The 23,280-nt window shown below is 38.5% G+C and overlaps 1 protein-coding gene across 3 annotated transcripts in view; it reads right to left on the reverse strand.

Annotated features, from left to right (window-relative positions):
- LOC101149786 (notch receptor 2) overlaps positions 1 to 23,280 on the reverse strand; it is a 160,939-nt gene that overhangs the window by 96,634 nt on the left and 41,025 nt on the right. For all 3 annotated transcript variants that reach the window (XM_055355264.2, XM_055355268.2, XM_055355271.2), the window contains exon 2: positions 21,555 to 21,636. In XM_055355264.2, coding sequence (XP_055211239.2) covers positions 21,555 to 21,636 — 82 coding nt within the window. The remainder of the gene's footprint in view (positions 1 to 21,554; positions 21,637 to 23,280) is intronic.

Here is a 23,280-nt window from a genome sequence, read left to right on the forward strand (position 1 = left end):
ACAGTTTGCAAGTCTAATTTGGACCACTGCCTGTTTTTGTTTGGCCTGTGAATAGTTTTTTACATTTTTAAATGATTAGAAAAAAAGAACAAAAGAAGGATATTTTCTGACATTTCAAAATTATATAAAATTCAAATTTCAGTGTCCATAAATAGTCTTACTGGAACACAGCCATGCTCATTCATTTATAGATTGTCTATGGCTGATTTTCCACTACAACAACAGAGTCAAGTAGCTGTAATGAGGCCACAAAGCCTGCAAAAATAATTACTCTCTGGCACTTTACAGAAAAAGTTTGCCAACTTCTGAGTAGAGAACATATGAAGGCTAATTCTATAAATACCATCCAATATGCTTATTAATAATGATCGGTTTCTGATAGGAAATCAACCTTATTAGTTTCCACAAAGAATATTAAACTTATAATCATTCATTCACACAACAATTAGTAAATGCCTATTATGTGCCAGGCATTTTTCCAGTGCTAGAAAAATTCTTACACTCTTGGAGTTTACATTCTAATAGCGGAAGACGAAAACAAAATTACTAAGTAAAAGATGCACAATAGATGGAGTTAAGTGCTGTGAAAAAAAATTAAACAGGAAGGAATGGAGCTGGGGATGAGGGTGTGGGGTGAGCAAAGAGAAGTATCTCAGTTTAGAATAGGAAAATCAGAGAAGACCTTCACTGACAATACTTGAGTTGAGACCTGAATAAGGTCGAGAGTAATCATGCAGGTATCTTAGGGAAACACATTCATGAGAAAGGGAACAGCAAATGCAAAGGCCATAACACAGAGAGCAGCCCTAGCGTGTTTGAGAAACAGCAAGAATATCTGGAGCAGCAGAAAATAGATGAGAGCTGTAACTGGGATGTGGATCAATTGGGGCCTTTAAGCCACTGTAAAGAAAGATTTAGGGTTTTCCTCTAAATGGGATAATACTTACATATGAGGTACAACAGACTTACTCTCCTAAAGCCCGTGTACAGAACCACATATTTGCTTTATATGAAACTAGACCTACTGTATTAATAAAGTTTGATTTCTATTTAAAATGTTTTAGAGGGCTGGACATCAGCTTAGTTCTTTACTTTTACCTTAGAAGATATACAAGTCTCTTTTAACCTATATTTTCATGAGGTCCCATTTCCCTTTCCAAATTATTGTTTCACAGCTAACCTTCTATGACTGTAGCCTAATTTCAGATATTTCTCTTTCTTTTCCATCTACTTCTTACTTATCCCTCTGCAACAAAACTTTAATTCTAATTATTGCTTAGAAACTGTTTTCTAAAAACAATGACTTTCCTCTAGTCAAGTTCAGTGGTCTCATCTGAAACTTCATAAGGAAATTCTCTCTCCTATAGGGAGAATTGCTAACCACTCCATGCACCGTTTTAATCATTTTACCTTGGCTTCTACGACTCCCTCTGTCTAACTCAAAACCCAGTGAAGTCTTAGTCTGGATTGCTGATTTCTCCTTCTTCCCCATCTATTATGGCTACCCTAATGTTTAAGTCTGGACTGCACTGCTCTTTCTCTCAAATGCATTTGTTACTGTTGTTGTTCACTTGGTTTTAAACAACTTCCTTCCTGTAACTGACTCCAAAATACACTGTTCCAGTCCCATATGTTCAGTTTTTTAGAAGTCATCTCTCTATCCTAATATGTGCTGCCACTATTTGAAACTAAACATTTGTAAAAGGAGATCATCTTCCCAAGAAACTTTAATTATTCAATTTTTCTAAGGCTTCCACACACAATTTAAAGTAACTTCATCTCTTTAAGTTGTATATAATTTATTACCACATTCTGACAAGACTTGTTAACTGAATTCCTATAATACTTATCATTCGTGTTCACAGTTTCCTTTTTGATACAAATTCTGATCATCTTAAAAGCCTCAGGCCAGACATCATCTTGTTGCTGGCTTTTCCCCCATTTCCAGCCACCCTCGGAATAACAGAACCTTCAGATTCAAGAAATTTAATTTCTATCCAATTAAGTAATCATTTCTAAAATATTTCTAAAAGATGATCACCAGCCTCTGCTTGAATATAAGCATGTAGCATGGTGCCGGATAAATCTTAAGAATTTAAGAAACGCTTGGAGTTATTATTGTTCTGCTCTTAAGAGTACAGACTCTGGAACCAGACCACCTGGATTTCAATCCCAACTCCACCATTTACTCAATGTGTAATCTTGGGCAAGGTACTAAACTTCCCTGTTGTAAAAGAGATGTAATAACAGTGCCTACTTCATAGGATTTTTAAATAAGGGTAAAGCACTTAGAACACTATCCAGCACATAGTAAACACCATGCATTTGTTAAGTGAAATTACTGGCTGACTACTTCAACAAAACAACAGTCTTCAATGTGGATGGATCCCACTGTGAGAAAGCTCTTTCTTTCTTAATTCTTCAAATTCTGCCTCCCTTCCTAGGTATATACCCGAGATAACTGAAAACATATGCCCACATAATAAAAATGTTCATAGCAGCATTATTCATAATAGCTAAAAAGTAGAAACAACCCAAATGCCTATAAGCTGATGAACAGATAAATAAAATGTGGTATATCCATAAATGAAATATGTGGCCATGAAAAGGAATGACATTCTGATACATGCTACAACATGGATGAACCTTGAAAACATGCTAAGTGAAAGAAGCCATACATAAAAGGCCACATATTATATAATTCCATTTATATGAAATGTCCAGAATATGCAAATCCGTAGAGATAGAAAGTAGATTAGTGTTGCCAGGAGCTGTACAGAAAGGGAAATAGACAGTGACTACTAAGCAGTAGAGAGTTTCTTTCAGGGTGATAAAAATGTTTCAAAATTAGATAATGGTGGTGGTCTCATAACTCTGGAAATACTAAAGTCTATTAAATTAAACACTTTAAAAGGGTAAATTTTATGATACATAAATTATGTCTTAACTTTGAAAAGAACAAACTTTGTCTCTCTACAATTTCCAGGTTATCTCTACCCTCTAGAACAAAAAAGAACAAGCCTTCTGCTTCTCTTACACGTAGCCCTTCAAGAATCTGAAGATAGTTATGTGGGCCTTTTGTTTTCTTTTTTCCAGGATTCAATGCTTTGGCGTATTCCTCAGTATAGGGTTATTTCCAGGCTTCTTCACCTTTTTAGTGGTGCTTCTATGCTTAATAGTAGTAATAATAATCAGAATGACCAATATTTTCTGCCTCCCTTCCCAGGTATATACCCGAAGTAACTGAAAACATATTTTCTAAGTACTTAACTATGTATTATATATTTGCTAAGCATTTGATAGCTATTGTCTCTTGTATTACTCGCTCCAGTGCTATATTATAATCTCCATTTTATATATGAGGAACTCGAAGCTCAGAAAGATTAAGATTTTACAGCTAGGCCAGGCGCGGTGGCTCACACCTGTAATCTCAGCACTTTGGGAGGCCGAGGCAGGCAGATCACCAGGTCAGGAGATCGAGACCATCCTGGCTAACACGGTGAAACCCTGTCTCTACTAAAAATATAAAAAATTAGCCAGGCGTGGTGGCGGGCGCCTGTAGTCCCAGCTACTCGGGAGGCTGAGGCAGGAGAATGGCATGAACCCAGAAGTTGGAGGTTGCAGTGAGCCGAGACCGCGCCACTGCACTCCAGCCTGGGCGACAGAGCGAGACTCCCTCTCAAAAAAAAAAAAAAAATTCACAGCTAGTAGATGGAAGAGGCAGGATTCAAACCCAAGTAGACTCTAGAGTGCGTGTGCTTCAACACTAGGCTATCCTGCCTCCCCATCACTGGATGATTCCCGTTCATCAAAAACCTCTTTAAAAAGTGAGGCTCAAAATGGAAAAAGGCTTAACACATGTTCTTACCAGTGCAGCACAGAGCTGAACCATGACCTCCTGATCTGGACACTATGCTTTTACTATTTCAGAGTAAGTTCTTAAACTGAGGAGGCATCGTGAGAGCGCAGTTCAAGAAAGAATAATGCTCCAACTCATACCCAATGGATATGTGTACTTTTTTAGAAGCCACAAAATACTACTATGTGCTATGGAATACACACTCAGCTAAAAATTCAGAGCCTTATTTCACATGAACTACTAGTGTACCCTATTTTTCTCATCTTATACTTGTAGCACATGTTTTTTGAACCCAATAATTGGAACTGTCATTCATTCCTTTTAAATCCATCATATTGAGTCTTTACTCCAAGTTTCCTTGATTGAGACAACTTTTACATTATACTCATACAATCACAGAATTTCAGCAGTGATCTCAGAAACCAAATGGTCTGAACCCCTATAGCACTGAAAAGGACACCAAAGCTAACTGATCTACCCAAAGTTGGTCATCTGTGAATCTAGCAATTTCCCCAGTTTTACAAATATATCCCTACCTTCACCTAGACCTTGCAATGAAATAGTACTTAACTGAAAGTGTATGACTAAGTCTTGCCCCAAGACTAGCACCTATTCAATCAGCTCTAACATCCTAAATGGACCAGCATCCTATCCATACCTCTCCTCTCCCTAAGGACAGTCTGGAAATTCTTTGCTGAACCTAAGCATATGACTAAAAGAATAATCTTTCCTAAGCGTAATTTTCATGTCATTCTTCTGCTCAGAAACTAGCAACAGTATTAATACCAAGCCTTTCAAATCCAAGTTCTTTACAATCTCTGATCTGCTTGCCTGTCCCATTCCAATCATCTAACCATCTTACTCTTTAGTAATCCATAACTCGAACACTCCATATTATTTCCACAACCTTGTCTACTGTCCCCTATATTAAAATCTTTTTAATTTCCAATGAGAAACATCATGCTTCCCTTCTGGTATATCTCCAACTTATGTTCCTTTCTTCCACCCCTTTTTCAAAAATCTGCTGTAAACCTGTCCTATAGTAAGCCTTCTACAAATCATCCCACCTGTCTCTGATCCTTCTAACAGCAGATGTAGTGCCATGTCATGCACTACATTGTCTCCACTGGTATGGTTCTTCTTTATTTAAGCCACTGTTATGTCTTTGCTGTACCTTTCTCAAACTCCCATCTAGATAGTTTTTGTGGGGAAGAGCCTGTCTTGAACCCTTGGTGTAGGTTCCCTGAATACCTGAGTACCTAAACCCCACTAAGCAGCTGGTTCCAAAGCAGGCTAAATTTCATGTGATGGATAAAGTCAGTCTCTCAATCCAAATGTTCCACAAAATCCATCTCTACTCTGTGATCTGTCTGGTAGAATAACAGGCCAAATCAACCTAAGAGTCATCCTGAGGTATAGAATTATCCTTCACACCCCAGGAAGCTAAGCAGCATTATGGACATGGGAAGAAAGGGGAGTAATAGGTAAGACAGTCAGAAATAACAGACCCTTGTTTCCTAAGGCAGGAGATCTTTCAACTTGCAAATCCCTGTTCAACTGTGGTATAAGGAGAAAATATACTCTGTTAGTCTTGGTGGAAAGTAAGGTTCTCTGCTTGAAAACAAGGGCTTAAATAGCTGTCTTCTTGAGATGGCTAAAGTTGAATTTGGTTAGAGAGTGAAAACATGGCTAAACACCCAACATCCCTTACATATCTATAATTCCATTAAGCTACCCAGCACACATTTTGGAAAATAGTCTACCACTTGAACTAAAGGTGTATATTCTAAAAAATAACCACAAAAATCTAACAGATGCCTTTCATCCGCAAAACTATATGAATGTTTCCCTCCTGTAGGGAGTTTATTAATTATTTTCATAACTGTCTCTTCAATGTCTCTCAGTGACTTCTACTTACTCTCTCTTCTCTAGCATTGGAACTCTGAAAGAACATACTTCGCAGATGAGGTTGTGAATACAGAGAAAGGTTTGGGGAGCATTTTTCCATTTTAAACTCCATAAACTAATCTGAATACTTACCAGGTCCATAAAGATATATTTATGACTTTTTCTTTAAAAGTCTCAGCTGGGCACAGTGGCTCACACCTGTAATCCCAGCACTGTGGGAGGCCAAGGCGAGCAGATTGCTAGAGCAGAAGTTTGAGACCTGCCTAGGCAACACGGGCAACATGGTGAGAACCCCATCTCAAAAAAAAAAAAAGTGTCATTTCTGACATTGAGAGGTCCACATTTTCATTGTTACTGTTCAAACATACGCATGGGGTTGGATGTAGAAAAGGAAAGGAAGGAAGAAAACAGAGAAAAACAAGGGATTCCTCCTAATGGAACTAGAAAACATTCCATTTGAAGGATACCCCTACAGTTTCCTCTCACTTAAGCAGATGAAAACCAGACCCCAACTCTCACATCTCACTAGCAGCCTGGATTAGTTTACATGTAGCCACTTTACAGATTTCAACGAAGCTGGGATCTGAATAGCAATTCCAATCTATCTGGCAATGGCTGCAGTTCAGGATCAGTCTCCCTAGTAATACAGGACAGAAAAATTTGTTCTTTCACGTTTCCTAAGTGAATAGCCACTCGTCTACAGAAAAGCTTAAAACAGTGTAGCAGCTTGTGTCAGCTCCAAGATGACTGAAGTCTGAGCAGGAAATAAGCCCCTTTTCCAAAGAAAAGCCAGTGTTCTCTCCCCTTGTTTTCTCCACCGAATGTTCTGTATCAGCAGGGTGAGGCCAAATTGCATCCAGGGCTTTGCTGCAGCTCTGTCTTTAGCTTTTTTTTTTTTTTTTTTTAAATGAGGATTTGGCCATTGAAAACAACAACAACAACAACAACAAAGCAAAATCCCACCACATACAAGAAGAAAAAGAGAGGCATGCTTTACAAAACAGCTATTTCAAAATCATGATTTTTAAAAAAACTATACAGAATGTGGAACGAAGGGGAAAAAAAAGTCTCATGTGGGTTGCGTCGGCACTGCAGCTGCTCCTCATTAAAGCTCCTCTTTACTCCCTCTGGGCTAGTTTCCAGGAGAAAATTCTTTAAACAGAACTCTGCTTTCAACCCACTTTCTTCTTGCGCTGGGCCTCTTGGCCCCCCAATCCGCAGTGGCAGCCTGCCCTAGCTGAGCTCTAGAGGGGGGAGCTGTCGTTAAGGTAAATGAGGTAAAGGCAGGGGAAAAAACTAACAAAAACCAGAAACCAAATTAAGCATCGGTCAGTAACAAAGGTCTGCAGTTTGAAAGGCTCCAAATCAGTCTGTTCTTTCCTGTGACCATAATGCCAGCTTAGTTTCCTGCCCCCCTTCTCTGTCCCCCCTGTTAAAGTAGATAAAAATAATTGCTAACAGCCAAGGCTAGCTGGAACCAGTGAAAGTTCCTATGTAACATTCAATTCCCGAGGCTCCGACTACAAACTTGTAGGTACCCCAGAGCCTATAGAATCAAGTCTAAACTTCTAGGCTGGCATTCAGGAGGCCTAACCCACCTACTGGTCTAGACTCGCTGGTCTCCCTCCTTTCAGTACCTCCTGGCTGAGGTCTGATGGGCTTGTCAACTTTTTAATTCTGTCACTCTGAGTAAAGGTAACTAACTAGGTTACGCTAATTACCAACTTTGTTTTAAAAACATGCATGAGGACTTCTAGTTAACTTCCTGGTAAAGAGCGGAAAAAAAGAGAAGAAGCTCTGTCATACTACTTCTTGCCATTCCCACTCTACTCTCAACCCCCCCTTCTCTCAAAAAAAAAAGAAAGAAAAAAAAGGAAATACTATAGCTTACTCAGCAAGAAGGAAAAACAAAAAGAACTTTTAAAAAAAGTAGTTGTGTATAGATTGGTGTCCAGAACTGGGACGCTTGTGGTAAAACACACTTTCTAGTGTAGTTTTTCTAGGGCCTTACTAGTTGTATGTGAAGGAAACAAAGACAAGTATACAATCTCTCACTCTCACACACGCACACACACACATACACACTTTTATCACAACTAATACACAAAGACTACCAATACTGCAGGGCAGCTCATTTTTCTACTATGTAAATTCAGCTTCCTGGACAGACCATTTCTGCTTTTCTTGTAGAAGTATTTCAGAAAATGTTAATCTTGGTTCCCACATTAGGCTGCATGCTTCCAAATTAAAAGTTTCCCACAGGAAAAGAACTTCACGAGGAATTGTGAGGCTGGGAATTATCTCTGAAACCCCACCTCACTTAGTTTACATGTGTTAGGTTTTTCACCCCCTCATCTGAATAAAGCATTAAATACACACTGATTTTAATAAACCTAAACCAAAAAGAAGCTGAAGTGGTACGGACTTTAAAGCTGTTGATTCACAGCATCATTCATCTTCACTGGAGACTATGAAATCAGTAACCACTGCAATGAGAAACCATGCTTTATTTATACAAGAACTTTACAAACATCCTTATCTTCCAGTTTATAGTCTGGGCTCATTTATCAGAACTCAAAGGCTGAGCTGAGCACCTAGTCTCTTCAATCATTACTTGAAAGATTGGGAAGGGGCACACAGTGTTAAAAGACTTGTGTTGTTGCTATAACAGAAGGTGGTCTTTCCTCTGTGTTCCAGAACACAATCAGGATCTTACCATACTTCACTGCACTGGACCCTGAGAAAATATCTACTTGTGATTAAAACATGGCAAACACATTCTAGACATGAGTTTACACCCTGAAGGGTAATATGAAGGGTGTCTAGTTTACACCCTTCGATGTAATGGACAAAACTGAATGAGTTAGCTCAGTTGTTCCCAAGGTATGGGCTGTGGAGTTATTGCAAGAGATTGCAATCCTTATAAATCACTTTCTAAACTACTAAACAGTATCTTGTCCATATTTAAATATATGTATATGCTTTTATGACTAGTAAAACATAAAGATATATTAAATGATTCTTGAATTCTTAAATTTTGACAGTATACATTGTATTCAAACAACACACTGAGAAACTGTTTGATCTCAAGCTCTCTCCTTTATGCACTATACTCCTGCTAAACGCCTTTCAGCTCCTAGAAAATGCTATAGTACACTACTTCTCACTTCCAGACCTCTGTACACGCTGTTCAGTCAGCCCAAAATGCTTTTCCCCACCTTCTCATGGCTAAGCCCTAAAATTTCATTAAGTCTCAACTTAAATGTTATTTCCTACGAAAAACAGCCTTGACACCCACTCTGTTCTTATAACCCTGAGCCTGTGTTACTCATTAGCCCTTATTATGATTATCTGTCAACAGACTAAAATTATTAATTCTCATACTCCCAGTGCCTAACACAATGACTGGCATATAGAAGGCATTCAACTATTCAGTGCAGAAGCAAAAGGTCAAAATGAAGGGCTCTGTGGAATCTTTACCCCTTAAAAAGACCCTATAAATACACTTGAAGTTTGGGAACAACTGGGTTGAGCTATTTACCTAAAGGATTTTCAAAACTAATTAAGATTCCTGATATACAGACTACTTCTTAACCCCCACTCACCCCTATATCAGTCAAATTGGGCCAACTCCATGCAAAGTAGATTATTTTTTAATCACCTTCCCTCCCACCTACCAAATATGAAGTTCACCAACACACACACAGAGGCATGTGTGCATGTGCAGACATACACACACACAGTCCTCATTTCCTCTTGCACTTTTATTAGTCTTTCATCAGTTGTTGATAAAAGACTGACTACATAAACCACCAGGGACCTGGAGCCCTGACTAAAAAAAAAAATCCTACAAAGTGGCCTCAATAGCATGAACTGCTAGATCCTGTAGTGACTGCCATTGAAAATTAAAGAAGATCTCTAGAAAGAAACGTGTTGGAGCCTTCTTTCCATTCCCCAATGTTGGTGGATGACCACCTTCAAAGTTCTGAAGTCCAAAAAATATCTAAAAGCAGAGTAATTTAAAAAGCTTACTGTTTAGTCTAAAAGGATTTTCCTAGATCAAAAACAACTGTACCTATTTGGATACCAAAAATGAAAAAGAAATAGTGCAGAATCTTTAGATTGCCTAATGGGATCTGGAGAAACAGCTCTTAGTGCCAGTCTACATTCTAATGAGTTATGTAATAAAGGCTAATTCGCTTAGCTGTATTACACCTCAGCCTCCTCACTTATAAAACAAAATGAGTGACAAAGGTGCTTTCCAAAGTCCCTTTGACCTCCTAAGTGTGATGACTCTATAATCTTGGCCTTTGAAGTCCCTTGGCAATACCACCCAAGGATGTAATGATGCTTGCTGATGTTAATGTTTGGGTGTTTGTGGTTGTATACGTCTTGACCACTGTCCCACTCCAAGCAGAGGATCCTAGGGTAAGAACTGTACTGTGTCTCTTTTTTAATATCCCTCACAGTGCCCATCACCCTCTAGGTGCACAGATAATTAATATACACTTATGTAAATGAATTGTTCCACAACTCACACTTTCAGCTAGCCCCTCACAGATGCATAAGAAAGCAAAGAACAACCAAAGAGAAGGAACAATATATTTAAACAAGATAAGGGGAATGAAAGAGAATCTTGTGTTTAAAAGGGATAGAAAGGTCTAACCATCTTCTCTCCCAAACAACTGGCCAACATGAGAGCCTGTTTTCTTGAGCATAGAATGGTGGTAGGTATTTCAGCCTCTATGGAATCTGACCTGCTGATTAGTTATACAAGGCTAAAACTGACTGAAGTGTGTATGTAAGACAACGGTCTGGGAAGAGAAGCACTAAATTTAAGCTCACAGGGAATCAACCACTTAAAAAGGTAAATTCAGATAGAACTTTATCCAGATTTCATTTTTATGCATCCTCTCTACAAGCATAAACGCTTATCTTACTCACTTCCCATCTCATGATGCTATCATCAATTCTTATAAAATTTAGAAAAGAATAGGTGATGTCTCCTAATTAGAGAGTTTGCTTCTGTCACAAACTGTGACAGTCAGTGTCAGCCTTTGCCTGGAAGAAAATGAGTCACTTTTTCATTAGTAATCAAGTCATGTCTATTTTTTAAGAGTGACCCAGAAATTCAAGGCCATGAGTTTCAGCAATACGAGACAGAGAATCAGACACCACAAACATTGTATACAAATAGAATTAAGACAGAAAAATTAAAGTCAAGGAGGTACAGAGTTACTTTTCAGGATGACTGAGGTTTCAGAAAGGGCAAGTTGCCCCGTAAAATATCCTCAAGATGTGTCTGGCTTACACAACGAGAACCAGTATTTCAAAATCTTAAAGTGACAGGCAGTTAAACGACTAAGGCACTACCATCATCTAGGCAAGAGAATCTTAACCACCATCAAATGTTTTCCACACAGAATAGGCAGACCTAGTTTATTCTGGAAAATTGAGGGTTTGGATATGTACTATATAATCAGAGGAAACAAGCAGTAAAGGACCTGAGCTAATTTGGGGTAACCAAAGACTTGGCTAACAGATGCTTCCTTACTCTGGATCCCTCATATGAATCAATTCTGGCCACCGATATGCTGGACAGAAGATATTTGAGGTTGAGATACCTGATTTCTCAACTAAGGGAATGAACTATGCAGTACATGAAAACCAACCCTCTTCTTAGTGCCTCTGTTTTCCTATCACTTCCCCTATCCCAACCCATTCTTGCTCTTGCCTTAGAGATTCTTAGATTCTGGTTTTCCTCGCAAAAATGGCCAGAAGCCTACCGCCTCTCTGTCTGGTAGAAGTACAAGAATCAAGAGTCAAGGCCAAAAAGGTCTGAGGGAAGCAGCATAATTGCTCCCAGCTGCCCTCTCTTCCTGTCCCCAGGTCCTCTCCTTCACCCTCACTCTAGGCATTCTACCTCCAAACGTTCAAGTTAACATGTGCTAAAGGAATGATTTTCTAAATCACTTACCTGTCACTGTAAAACTAGATTAATCCACATACTGGTTTAGTAAAACCTCACACAAACCAGCATATACACAGAAGACAGCAATCAAGATGAAGAAAACGTTTGAAACTGTGTCATTAAGAAAACGTGATGAAGAAATTGGTAATGATTATTCCAGGAAATAACAGTCCCTTCTAGTCTCCTCAGCTCCCTTCCTCTCACCCTTCTCCTACCTATCCATCTTCTAAGGCACCACTAATATTCAAAGATTTAGGATCTAAGCAGTGCACCAAAAGTCCTCTGATTTTACTCTTTTGTCCCACAGTACTTGTTCCTTTGTCTGAGTGTCCATAGTTATTATCTGTGCCCCTACACTGGGATATTACAAACTGTTTTATTTTACACATCTCTGTATGCTTCATCTCCCCAGCAAGACTTCAGAAGACTGCCACCATGTCTTATGCAGGAGAAACTGCAGTCACTGTCAGACAGTCTCTGGGTACGTATACTTGTGAATAAAGAAGTCAGGTAACACAGGCCTCTTGGGCTTTTCTGTCTATTCACAATACCCAGTACAGTGATAAGTTATAGTAGCCTGCTCAATAAATACTAGTGTGATAAAAATTAAACTTTTGTTTGAAAAGTGAGGATTCTATAGTGCTTCAGAGTCCATCTAACTTTCAGTGTTCAGCACACAGGATTATAGACAGTGACTGCAGGAAAATGACCTGAATCTATACAGATTTAATACCCTAAATGCTACCATTCTACAAAAATCCTAATCAGATTATTTTCTTATTAACACCTACCTTTCTCCTCATATTTACGTGAAGGCAAAAAACTGGATAGAATGCTCTAGTTGAATGTGTTCGCTGAATAATATCACCCATCACTTAAATAATGCCTTTCTTAGTCTTTATTTTCACTTTTCTTTCATAAAACCCTTTACATAAAGATCAAGTAGAAGACTGTTTAGGAGAAGAGCATTTCGAGCGGAAATTAACTGCATTACTTTTTCATAGGAGAAGGCTGATGGAGTCTAAGAATTGGCAGTACATTTTTGGACACAGAGGACTAAGTGCTAGTGAAGGTCACTGACAGTGAATAAATAGGATCTAGAAAATGTGCGGAAATCCAATAGAAATTTTAATTTACCTTACATTGGGTTGTAAGGTAAAACTCAACTAAAAGAAATATGAAAACAAAATGCATAACACAGTCGCATGTGCACACGTGTGTGCATACACACATATGACAGGAGGACGGAGAGACACTAAACTTCATTCCTAACTACTGTATGTTGAGAGGAGGACTAATAAAAACCTCTATCACACCCACATATTTATGCTAGCTTAACAAATTTTAAAGTGCTTGGAAATTTTTAGATGATTACTTTTTCTCATATTCTGATATCCCCCATTCCTTTGCCATAAGGGCAGATGTAGACAAAATTAAAGAATTTAATTAAGCCTCTCCATATCCTGAAAGAGAAATATTTCTCATTTTGCTTAGTCACAAAATAAGGGAGAAAAAAAGAATTCCTGTGTGAAATTAATGGTGCTAATGAGACATGCCTGAATAAGAAACTTCACATAAGATTACGATTGACCTGGAGACTGTGTTGAAAGAAATCTAGCTAAATTCACATCTATTAATGCCAGATTGCAGGCCAAAATTTGTTGATTTAATTTCTTGGCAGTTACCCAAGACAGGTAAAAGGATATAGGCAGAGCCTAAGAACCAGATTCTCCTACTTCTTCACTGAACACTGAAATATATAAAGGTCCCAACTGAAAGAATAAAAATTAGTTGAAAATAGTATGGAAATTATGTTGCTATGTGTTAAGAAGCTACTAACTGGCCAGGCACAGTGGTTCAGGCCTGTAATTCCAGCCCTTTGGGAGGCAGAAGTGGGAGGATCACTTGAGCCCAGGAATTCGAGACCAGCCTGAGCAACATGTGAGACCATGTCTCTATAAAAAGTTTTAAAAATGGGAGACTGAGGCAGGAGGATGGATGGCTTGAGCCTAGGAGGTAGAGGCTGCAGTGATCCATGATTGCTCTACTGCACTCAACCCTGGGCCACAGATGGAGACGCTAGTAACCAAGACTTCCTTTACAAAAGACCCCTTAGGGAAACATCATATTTGATAAAGGATTTTAATAGGACATAAGCATTAATAAGAATCACTTAGGAATGGTACTGTTAAAGGGTCCAGATCTCAAGTCCTAATACAAGGAAAAGCCTCACAGGACATACTCATATGCATCTGTAACTCACTATGCAAATGTAAGGTGCCATATTCAACAACTTGTGACTTTTGTGCTGGCAACAACATTTACCAAAAATCACTGAATTTAACCTGTCTCAATTTCACAACTGCATAAATCTGTCTGGACTTGCTCCTGTTCCATTAGTAAAAAGAAAGGAGAAGTTTCAAATTAGTTCTCTCTACTGAAGCACACCTTAATAGACAATATCCTCTATCCCCACCTTCACTGCCCTCTTCTTCTATTTCATCCACAGTTATTACATGAGCTTTCATGTTAAAGGCCATTTCTCAGAAATGCAGTATTCACCAAACCTGGCCCATGTACACTCATGTAACTATATGCAGATTTAGTGTTCTAGAATGATATGAAGTACTCAGGCCTACCTAATGCTAGTCTTTAAATTTAGAAATTACATAAAGCAGTGTTTTAATCATATTCCTGATCTGAAAAGTCCCCTTTTTGTATACTTTCAAATGTTTCACACTTCCTTTTCAGAAGGTCCATTTGAACTACCAACTTAAAACAGGTAATTCTGTCCCATTTTATTGACAGGCAAACTAAGACTCAAGGTGACAGTACATTTTCCACGAGTATATCTCAGGTTAGCTACAGAGTGATGGGATCTTGAGTGAATTATTTAACTTCTCTTAGCTTCCATATAGTCTCTCTCTCACATGAGGACTAAAGTAAATACATGTAAACTACTTGAGAACAGACCCTAATATGCAATAATGTTAGCTAGCATTATAGACTTTAACTTGCCAAAGATCCAATTGTTAATAGGAATCAGGACTCAAACTTAAGTCTATCTGGCATAAAAAAACCTATGTCCTCGGCTGGGCGTGGTGGCTCACGCCTGTAATCCCAGCACTTTGGGAGGCTGAGGCGGGCAGATCATGAGGTCAGGAGATAGAGACCATCCTGGCTAACACAGTGAAACCCCGTCTCTACTAAAAATACAAAAAATTAGCCGGGCATGGTGGCGGGCGCTTGTAGTCCCGGCTACTCGAGAGGCTGAGGCAGGAGAATGGCATGAACCCGGGAGGCGGAGCTTGCAGTGAGCCAAGAAAGCGCCACTGCACTCCAGCCTGGGCCACAGAGCGAGACTCTGTCTCAAAAAAAAACAACAACAAAAAACTATGTCCTCTTCATGTCACCAGTCAAGGATCTTCCAGGACCCTTACTCCACTCACCAGTGCAGGCTGAACCATACTAGGTCATAAGGCAAAAGAAAAAATCAGTAGTACTGATCTCCTTATTTAAAATTTTGATAATTTTCAACTTATTTTGCATTAATTTTGATTTTTTGAACAACTATATACAAACATTATTTTGATTAGTGAGTTTTTTGGCACTCTCTTAAATTTCACAAGAGAGGCCTGTGCCTTACTTGCCTCACCATGGTCCCAGCCCTGCCATTCACTGGCGGCCCCTGTACAGAAGGCCACATTATAGTCAGTTTATTTCATACTTGGCTTTACTCTGAACCTCTCTAAGAAGCCCAAGTTAATGAACTGGTAATTATTTTATGACTTCCCAAAGAAGTGTGAAATAATATGATAACAATATTGATTAACTGCAACTACTACCACAGACTTGAGTTATCTGTTATATGTGGTACGCATAAATAGCATGCAATAAATAACTCTTGAATTAATAAAACCTGAACATATTACATTTTAAGAAAAGATTACTCTATGAAAGGTATTTAATGAGCCAAAAAAACAACATTCTTTGTTTTATGTTAAAAAGATAAATGAACTACGGAAAACTGGCCAAGCTTCTGCTATCATTTTCCAGAAAAACTATATACACAATGTTCAGCTAAATAGGCACCGTACTTGAAGGAACTAGGCTGGCAGAACCAGTTTCAGCTGAGAAGAAAGAGAAAGTAATTTAACAGTTGATATTTTTCCCTGTCTATTTCTTTGATCTGACAATGCCCCTGTGCCTCCCTGAATGCACTCACAAGAAGGTGAAGGAAAGGGGGAAATGCTGAGTCAGCCATGACTTCTGAAAACGCCTTTTTGGGGGAGAAGCACCACAACAGAAACATTGCGAATGCATCCTCCATAAAAAGCTAAGTTCTAAGGGATTATGAGTGTCTCTACTCTCTACTTACTATACAGACATTTACCAAGAAGACAAAGAAGGCAATGGCTCTAGTTTTTCTTGGATGGATTCAGGAAATCTGGACCACCAACATGACTGCCTAATCCTGGCAAGGAAAATTGTTAGCTGTTTATGTTTAATGTTTATTACAGCTAGCAGACAAGTTTTAGACAAAATGTGACACAAAGTTATATTTTATAACACTTTATAATAATTTACCTTAAAGTGTAGTTTTTAGATCAGCACTTTAGCAAAAAGTGGACATTCTCAAATGCAAGCACCCATCTATAGGAACGTATACAACTCACGGTGACTTTCTGCTGTTTCACAAACACTATGTTAGATATTTACCAAGTGGTATGTATGAAATTCTGAAAGGCCCCTTTATATTTCCAATTTTCACCATTAAAAATAATTGCAGAGTAACTTATATCAGACTAACCCTCTTGCTCTGGACAAAATATCAAAGGCACTGGAGAATCACTGAAAGCAGGCATAAACTAGAAGGGATATAAGCCTCAGAAAAAGCAAAGCAAACTATATGAAACCCACATTTACAGTTTTTTTTTTTTTTTATCGTGAAGGTACACCCCAGTTCATGCAGCAGAAGAGGAAGAGTGTGCAAGCAGAAAACGGAAGTCCTGCGATACTGAGGAGTCAGAGGTATCTGGAGCTGTCACAGAAGCTAGAATATGAGGAGAAAAGATCCTGGAAAAGACAGAACCACAGAGTGGGTAGCTTCAAAGTATGCATACAACTCTGCTCAAATCCTTAAATAATTCCTGACTATGCATGAGCAAGATAAGATTCAGAAACCCAAGAGAAAGTAAGAGCTGGACAGCTGAAAAGACTGAGCAGAAGGCTCCTGGGGCTGGGAGGACAAGTTCTGCCCTAGAGGGGCTTAATGAACACCTCAGGGCTTGGTAGGCCCCTCACACTTTCCACTGAACCCCTAGAACGGTCACATCTTGGGAATAAGAGCCCTATCCCATGACTAAGATTTGTATCGTCGGACTAAGGGCAAAACATAAGTAGGCCCATCCTAACGTGTCCTAAAACCTAGCATCCATAGGATCAAGATGATCTGCCAATCTTGACAAAATTCAACATTCTTTGGTGGAAGATAAACTTTGAAATCTATCACCCACAATGTCCAGTAAGTAATGTAAAACTACCATACATGTGTAAAGTAAAGGGAAGTCATACCCATGGTCCAAAGAAGGAGCAGTTGATAGAAACAGAAACACATCCATAGACAACCCAGATGTTAAGAACTAGCAGACAAAGATTTTAAATAACTACAATAAATGTCCTTAAAATACATATTTTGTCAATTATACAAATCATAACCTAACCTACCCCCAGAATCCTAGTGAACTTGAGTTGTCCATGATCTTTAATCAAATTGGGATTTAGAATGGTTTATATTTGAAAGTCTGAAGCAAACAACTTGAAAGTGATTAATGACATCAAATTTAATTACATATTTACACCTCCCAGTAGGACAAGGGAAAGAATAAAATATCTTATCTCTCTGTAGTGAGAGGGCTTTATTAAGATTTGACAGTAGTTATTTAACAGCAATAATTGAGTTTTACGCAAGATTATACAAGTTCTCCTAATCTGGCATCAAAATCTAATCACAGACTGATAGGGTACTTAGGCTCCTAACAGTGAGAAAAAACAGTTGAGCTGAGTACAAAACTAATCTTCAAAAGTAGTTATCTTCATCTGTCAATGTGATCTTATCAAGGATTTTTATAATTTCTATAAACAATCATTATATTTTAGCTGAATCAGTAGCATTATGCTGTCTAAACAGATAGTCAGATTCCTTCTATTTTAAAACACTTTCTACCAGTTCCCATCCCACCACTCACCACTCACCCCCACCCTGGCCCTGTAAAAGGAATTTGGCTTCAACTTTCTTTTCTTAATCCACTAAGCAATCTCATGAATAAAAAGATAATCACATGCCCTGCATGCCTGATAGAATTTTTATAAATCTTCTAAGTGTTTTAATATTTATTTTCTATTTTGTGAAAATGATATTTACTGAACAAGCTAGATCATCTTCTTTCTCCACAGAAAAAAAGGTTGGTGAAAATACACTGAAAGCTCTGCTAGGTACACATTATTTTTGCATAAAATTTTGCTTAAAATTCTGTGGAGGCTGGCAAAGCACTGTAGAATGATTGACATGGCTGCCTTGATATTGTTCTTGCTTTTTCTTTGTCCACTTATGTTGACCCTGCCACTCCTAAATATGCTAATATTACTTTTGCTGAGGTAGGGAATCACTCTCTTTATACAAGTTTTGTTGTTCATCTTGGTCTCCCAAAAGGATGGCCTCACCAAATTTTTTCTTACTCTCTCTCAAGGAGTTTGTTTCCCTCAAAACAGGAAAGACATCTGAGGGACATACCCAGAACTGTATCCATAAGCATTCCATCCTATCAACAATTAACAAGTACCCAGGGACAGAATTTAGGCAGCTCCATTTTCTTTTTTTTTTTTTTTTTTTGGAGACACAGTCTCGCTCTGTCGCTCAGGCTGGAGTGCAGTGGTGCAATCTTGGCTCACTGCAAGCTCCGCCTCCGGGGTTCAGGCCATTCTCCTGCCTCAGCCTCCCGAGTAACCGGGATTACAGGTGCGTGCCACCACGCCCAGCTAATTTTCTGCATTTTTAGTAGAGACGGGATTTCACCGTGTTAGCCAGGATGGTCTCCAACCTTGGTTGGAGAGTATGAGACTAGCAGCCCAACAGTCCAACAAAGAACTATTGGACTTCTTCCCAACAGTGACCCTTAGGTGTCCTCTCCTGGTAAGTGCTCAGAGATTAGTCTCCCCTAGAAACCTTCTCTCCCCATGTCAGACCAAAAATATATAGGCGAACACTTAGAACATATTTGAAATTCTCCATTTATAAGTCACCAAGTTGAATGATCTTCAAATAGAACCAATTTGCCTCTCTGTATGGTATTACCACCCTGAATGCTATGTGAAGTAAATAAATTTTTTTTTTATTTTACTTTTAAGTTTTGGGATACATGTGCAGAATGTGCAGGTTTGTTACATAGGTATACATGTGCCATGGTGGTTTGCTGCACCTATCAACCCGTCATCCAGGTTTTAAGCCCCACGTGCATTAGGTATTCATCCTAATGCTCTCCCTCCCCTTTCCCCCCACCCCCTGACAGGCCCCAGTGTGTGATGTTCCCCTCCCTGTGTCCATGTGTTCTCATTGTTCAACTCCCACTTATGAGTGAGAACATGCCATGTTTGGTTTTCTGTTCCTGTGTTAGTTTGCTGAGAATGATGGCTTCCAGCTTCATCCATGTCCCTGCAAAGGACATGAACTCATTCTTTTTTATGGCTGCATAGTATTCCATCGTGTATACATGCCACATTTTCTTTATCCAGTCTATCACCGTTGGGCATTTGGGTTGGTTCCAAGTCTTTCCTACTGTAAATAGTGCTGCAATAAACATACATGTGCATGTGTCCTTATAGTAGAATGATTTATAATCCTTTGGGTATAGACTCAGTAATGGGATTGATGGGCCAAATGGTATTTCTGGTTCTAGATCCTTGAGGAATCGCCACACTGAAATTTTTAAAGGAGAGAACCAGTGTCTTCTTATTTAACATAAATAGATAAGAAACATGTGCATGATGGTATCTACTTAGCACCTTTTAGTTTAAGAAACACACTGCTGAACAATAACTACACCAGGCACTGTACTAGGCATTAACTATGCAAAAAATGCATAAGACTAAGACCTCACATTCTAGTAGAAGAAACACATCAACAAATGACCATAATGCAATAGGGTTAACTACCACAAGATTTGCATAACAGAATAAAGCAAGCAACTAAGGCACCAAATGCCACAAAAAGACTAAACAAGATTTCAGTGGCCTACTCTAAGGTATTAAGTTCCCTCCCTTATTATCTCCAGTTGTATCTCCATTCTTAGAGGAGAATGCACCACATGTTTTTTTTCCCCCAGCTAGAAAAACTAAATGAGCAGCCCATAATAAGCTACATAAAACCTTTATTTCCAATGTTATCTTTATTCCAATCCAAACAACCTATTGTTAAGCTTTACTGTCATCACAGCTTAAAATATTTTCACTTTAGTGAAGAAAATTATTTCTGACTTGAAAAAAAAAATCTTGTTTATAACATTAAAAAACTAAATCCTGGTGTCAGAACAGATCTCACTGGAAAAAAGTTGTAATTACATTCCTGGTAAGAAATAAAAATGTGTTGGATAAACTCACTTAAAATGCTTACTAAGCAAGTACCTCCACCAAAGCAAAGAAGAACTACTCCTCACAAAAATGAAGGAAGAGAAATTTCATATTACCAAATTTTATTTCTCCAGCATCTTCCCTGAAATAAACAGAATGGATACATATTCCTCTTAAAAATTTTCAATTGAGGCAGAAGAAAAAAATTATTTGCAGAAAACCTAGAAAAGCTATTATGAAATTATCTCACAGCCTTCCTCAAACAAACAAAACATCTTGGCTTGAGTAGATGGTTGGAGAAAAAGGAAAAAAAAAATGCTCTTAAGCCAAGAACTAGCCTACATTTTCCTTCATCCTTACTCTTTTATCCCCATATAATAATACACACCCAAAGCCCCTGCTCCTCCTCAATCTACACAGATGCACACATCTTCCTCTCTCACTGTCTCACTTTCAGAATTAGATTTTTTACACTAGAAAAAAATATGAATATAATATTCACATATACTGGGCCGAATATTAAAGTTGATATCTATTTGGTTTTACTTAAAAACAAGATAATAGGTAACATATTAAGGGGAGACTCTAAGAGTATGCCTTAATCTGAAAAACACAAGGGAATCTAATATTTTTTTTTATATTTTTTTTATTTCTTTTTCAGACGGAGTCTTGCTCTGTCACCCAGGCTAGAGTTCAATGATGCGGTCTCAGCTCACCGCAACCTCCGCCTCCTGGGTTCAAGTCATTCTCCTGCCTCAGCCTCCTGAGTAGCTGGGACTCCAGGCATGTGCCACCACACCCGGCTAATTTTTGTATTTTTAGTAGAGATAGGGTTTCACTATGTTGGCCAGGCTGGTCTTGAACTCCTGACCTCGTGATTCACCCGACTCAGCCTCCTGAAGTGCTGGGATTACCAGCATGAGCCACCATGCCTGGTCTACCCCATATACATTAACCAGCCACTCACTGAAAAGTCTTTTTCACAGTGAGAAAACAGTAAGATAGTAAGAAGTTCTTATTAGCCAATTATCTGGCATCCACATCCTTCCATCCTCACCCCCAACCAAAATCTGTACCAGGAAAGCTCAAGAACCAGTAACATTCCACAGAAGCATTAAAAATAGAGGAGTAGAATCAAATCTTGTCCAGTGTTCTATCGCAAAAAGAAAATATATGAAGAGAAAAACTTACTTGCAGTATCCTGTGCCATTGTGGTAGGTAACACACATTCCTTCATTTACACAGGGTTCATAGCCATCTCGACACTGCAATGCTAAAAATAAAAACAAATGCACATTAGAAGTAAGTCACTAATCATAACCCTCAGACACCAAAGAAGTGTAATCCAATCCAGATCAGCATTCATTCCCACCTAATCTGGGTTTCTTTTTAGAGTTTTAATCAGTTTTTTATGTTTTGGTTTCTAGCACAGAAGCCCATCCCAAAACTATCTTCCAACAATAACCACGTTTGTGGTCTTGAATGATGCTCTTACTTCTCTGTGTTTCAGTATCTCCAGCTGTTACATCTCCATCTCCCAATTAAAAATTAAAGCCATACCATCTATGGCATGACACATCATCTTGGGATTTAGATACTTCAGATGAGTATTGTAAGGATTCATCAATGAGTGTTTAGGAAAATGCTAGATAAATAATAGATCACCATCATACTGATGAATTACTTAGCCTTCAGGTGAAGTTTTAAAACAGACCGTTTCAAGAAGTAATCAGAAACAGCAATAACAGTAATTCGACAAACTAAAATTGAGAGCCTAGTATGCACCAGGCACAAAATTAGGATCCAGAAAAAAGGAGAAATTGAATACATAAATAAACGAATAAACATAATCTCTAGCTTTAAGGGGCCCATAAAAAGATGGGGAGTAGATCATGAATAGAGACTGCAGAGAGAGTATCAAAAGAAATAAAAGGAGAAGGTAATTTTATACATACAGATAAAACAAAAATTCTCAAACTGTTGATTCCCCCATTCCCTTTAAGAGACAATAAAAAGGCACTTTACCATCTGAGGCCCTCCCAAAAACAGACTTTTCAGAGAAAAGAACAAAAACAACAGCAATAGTAGACATTTTCATTGATTTCAGCCAAGAATGGAAGAAGTCTACCCGAAATCTGCCAATCACTTGCTGGATAATTACAATATCTTGATTGTTTAGCTTTTAGAGTTGAAATTTTCATCACCAAAATACATATCAAGAACCCTAACAACTGGAAAGGTAAGACAGAAAGAAACCTAGTCAAACAATAAATATCAAATTGAAGCTCATGAACTCTTTCTTGGAAGTTATTAAGATGTCCATCTCTTATGATAGTTAATGTATAAATACCTGAAAGCAAAACTGAGAAGTTCCCCCCTCCAAGTTTCCTCTAACCACACCACTCTATGCATAAATTGTGCAAGATCAGAGACGCTAGGCCTGGCCATCCCTGGCCTCGAAACCAGTAGCCCAGGTGCAAGCTGGATGTCAGAACAACTCCTCCACCAACAATTACTGCATAAAAGCCCAGTATTGTATCCAGTAGTAGAATCATTTGAGAACATGTTTACAGAAAATCCATCCCATCCTTGAAATAATATTTTTAAATGGTAATAGTAATAATAATAGGCTAACACATAGAACTTACTAAATACCAGGCACTATCCTAAGTACTTTACATAAATTAGATAACTAATTCAATCTTCACAACAACCCTTAGAAGTAAATTTCATTATACCCATTCTCAGGTGAGAAAACAGGGAGGATAAGTGGCCTGCCTACTGCCATGCCAGTGAGTTAGAAAGCCAGAATTTGAATCCAGAGACTCTGCCCTTAACCACCAAGATACACTGCTTCCCACTACCTGAAATTTCTCAGGATTGGCAGGGTGGATATCATTATACCCATTTACCAATA

Source organism: Gorilla gorilla, chromosome 1 (assembly GCF_029281585.2).
Source record: "Gorilla gorilla gorilla isolate KB3781 chromosome 1, NHGRI_mGorGor1-v2.1_pri, whole genome shotgun sequence".
Classification (NCBI taxonomy): domain Eukaryota; kingdom Metazoa; phylum Chordata; class Mammalia; order Primates; family Hominidae; genus Gorilla; species Gorilla gorilla.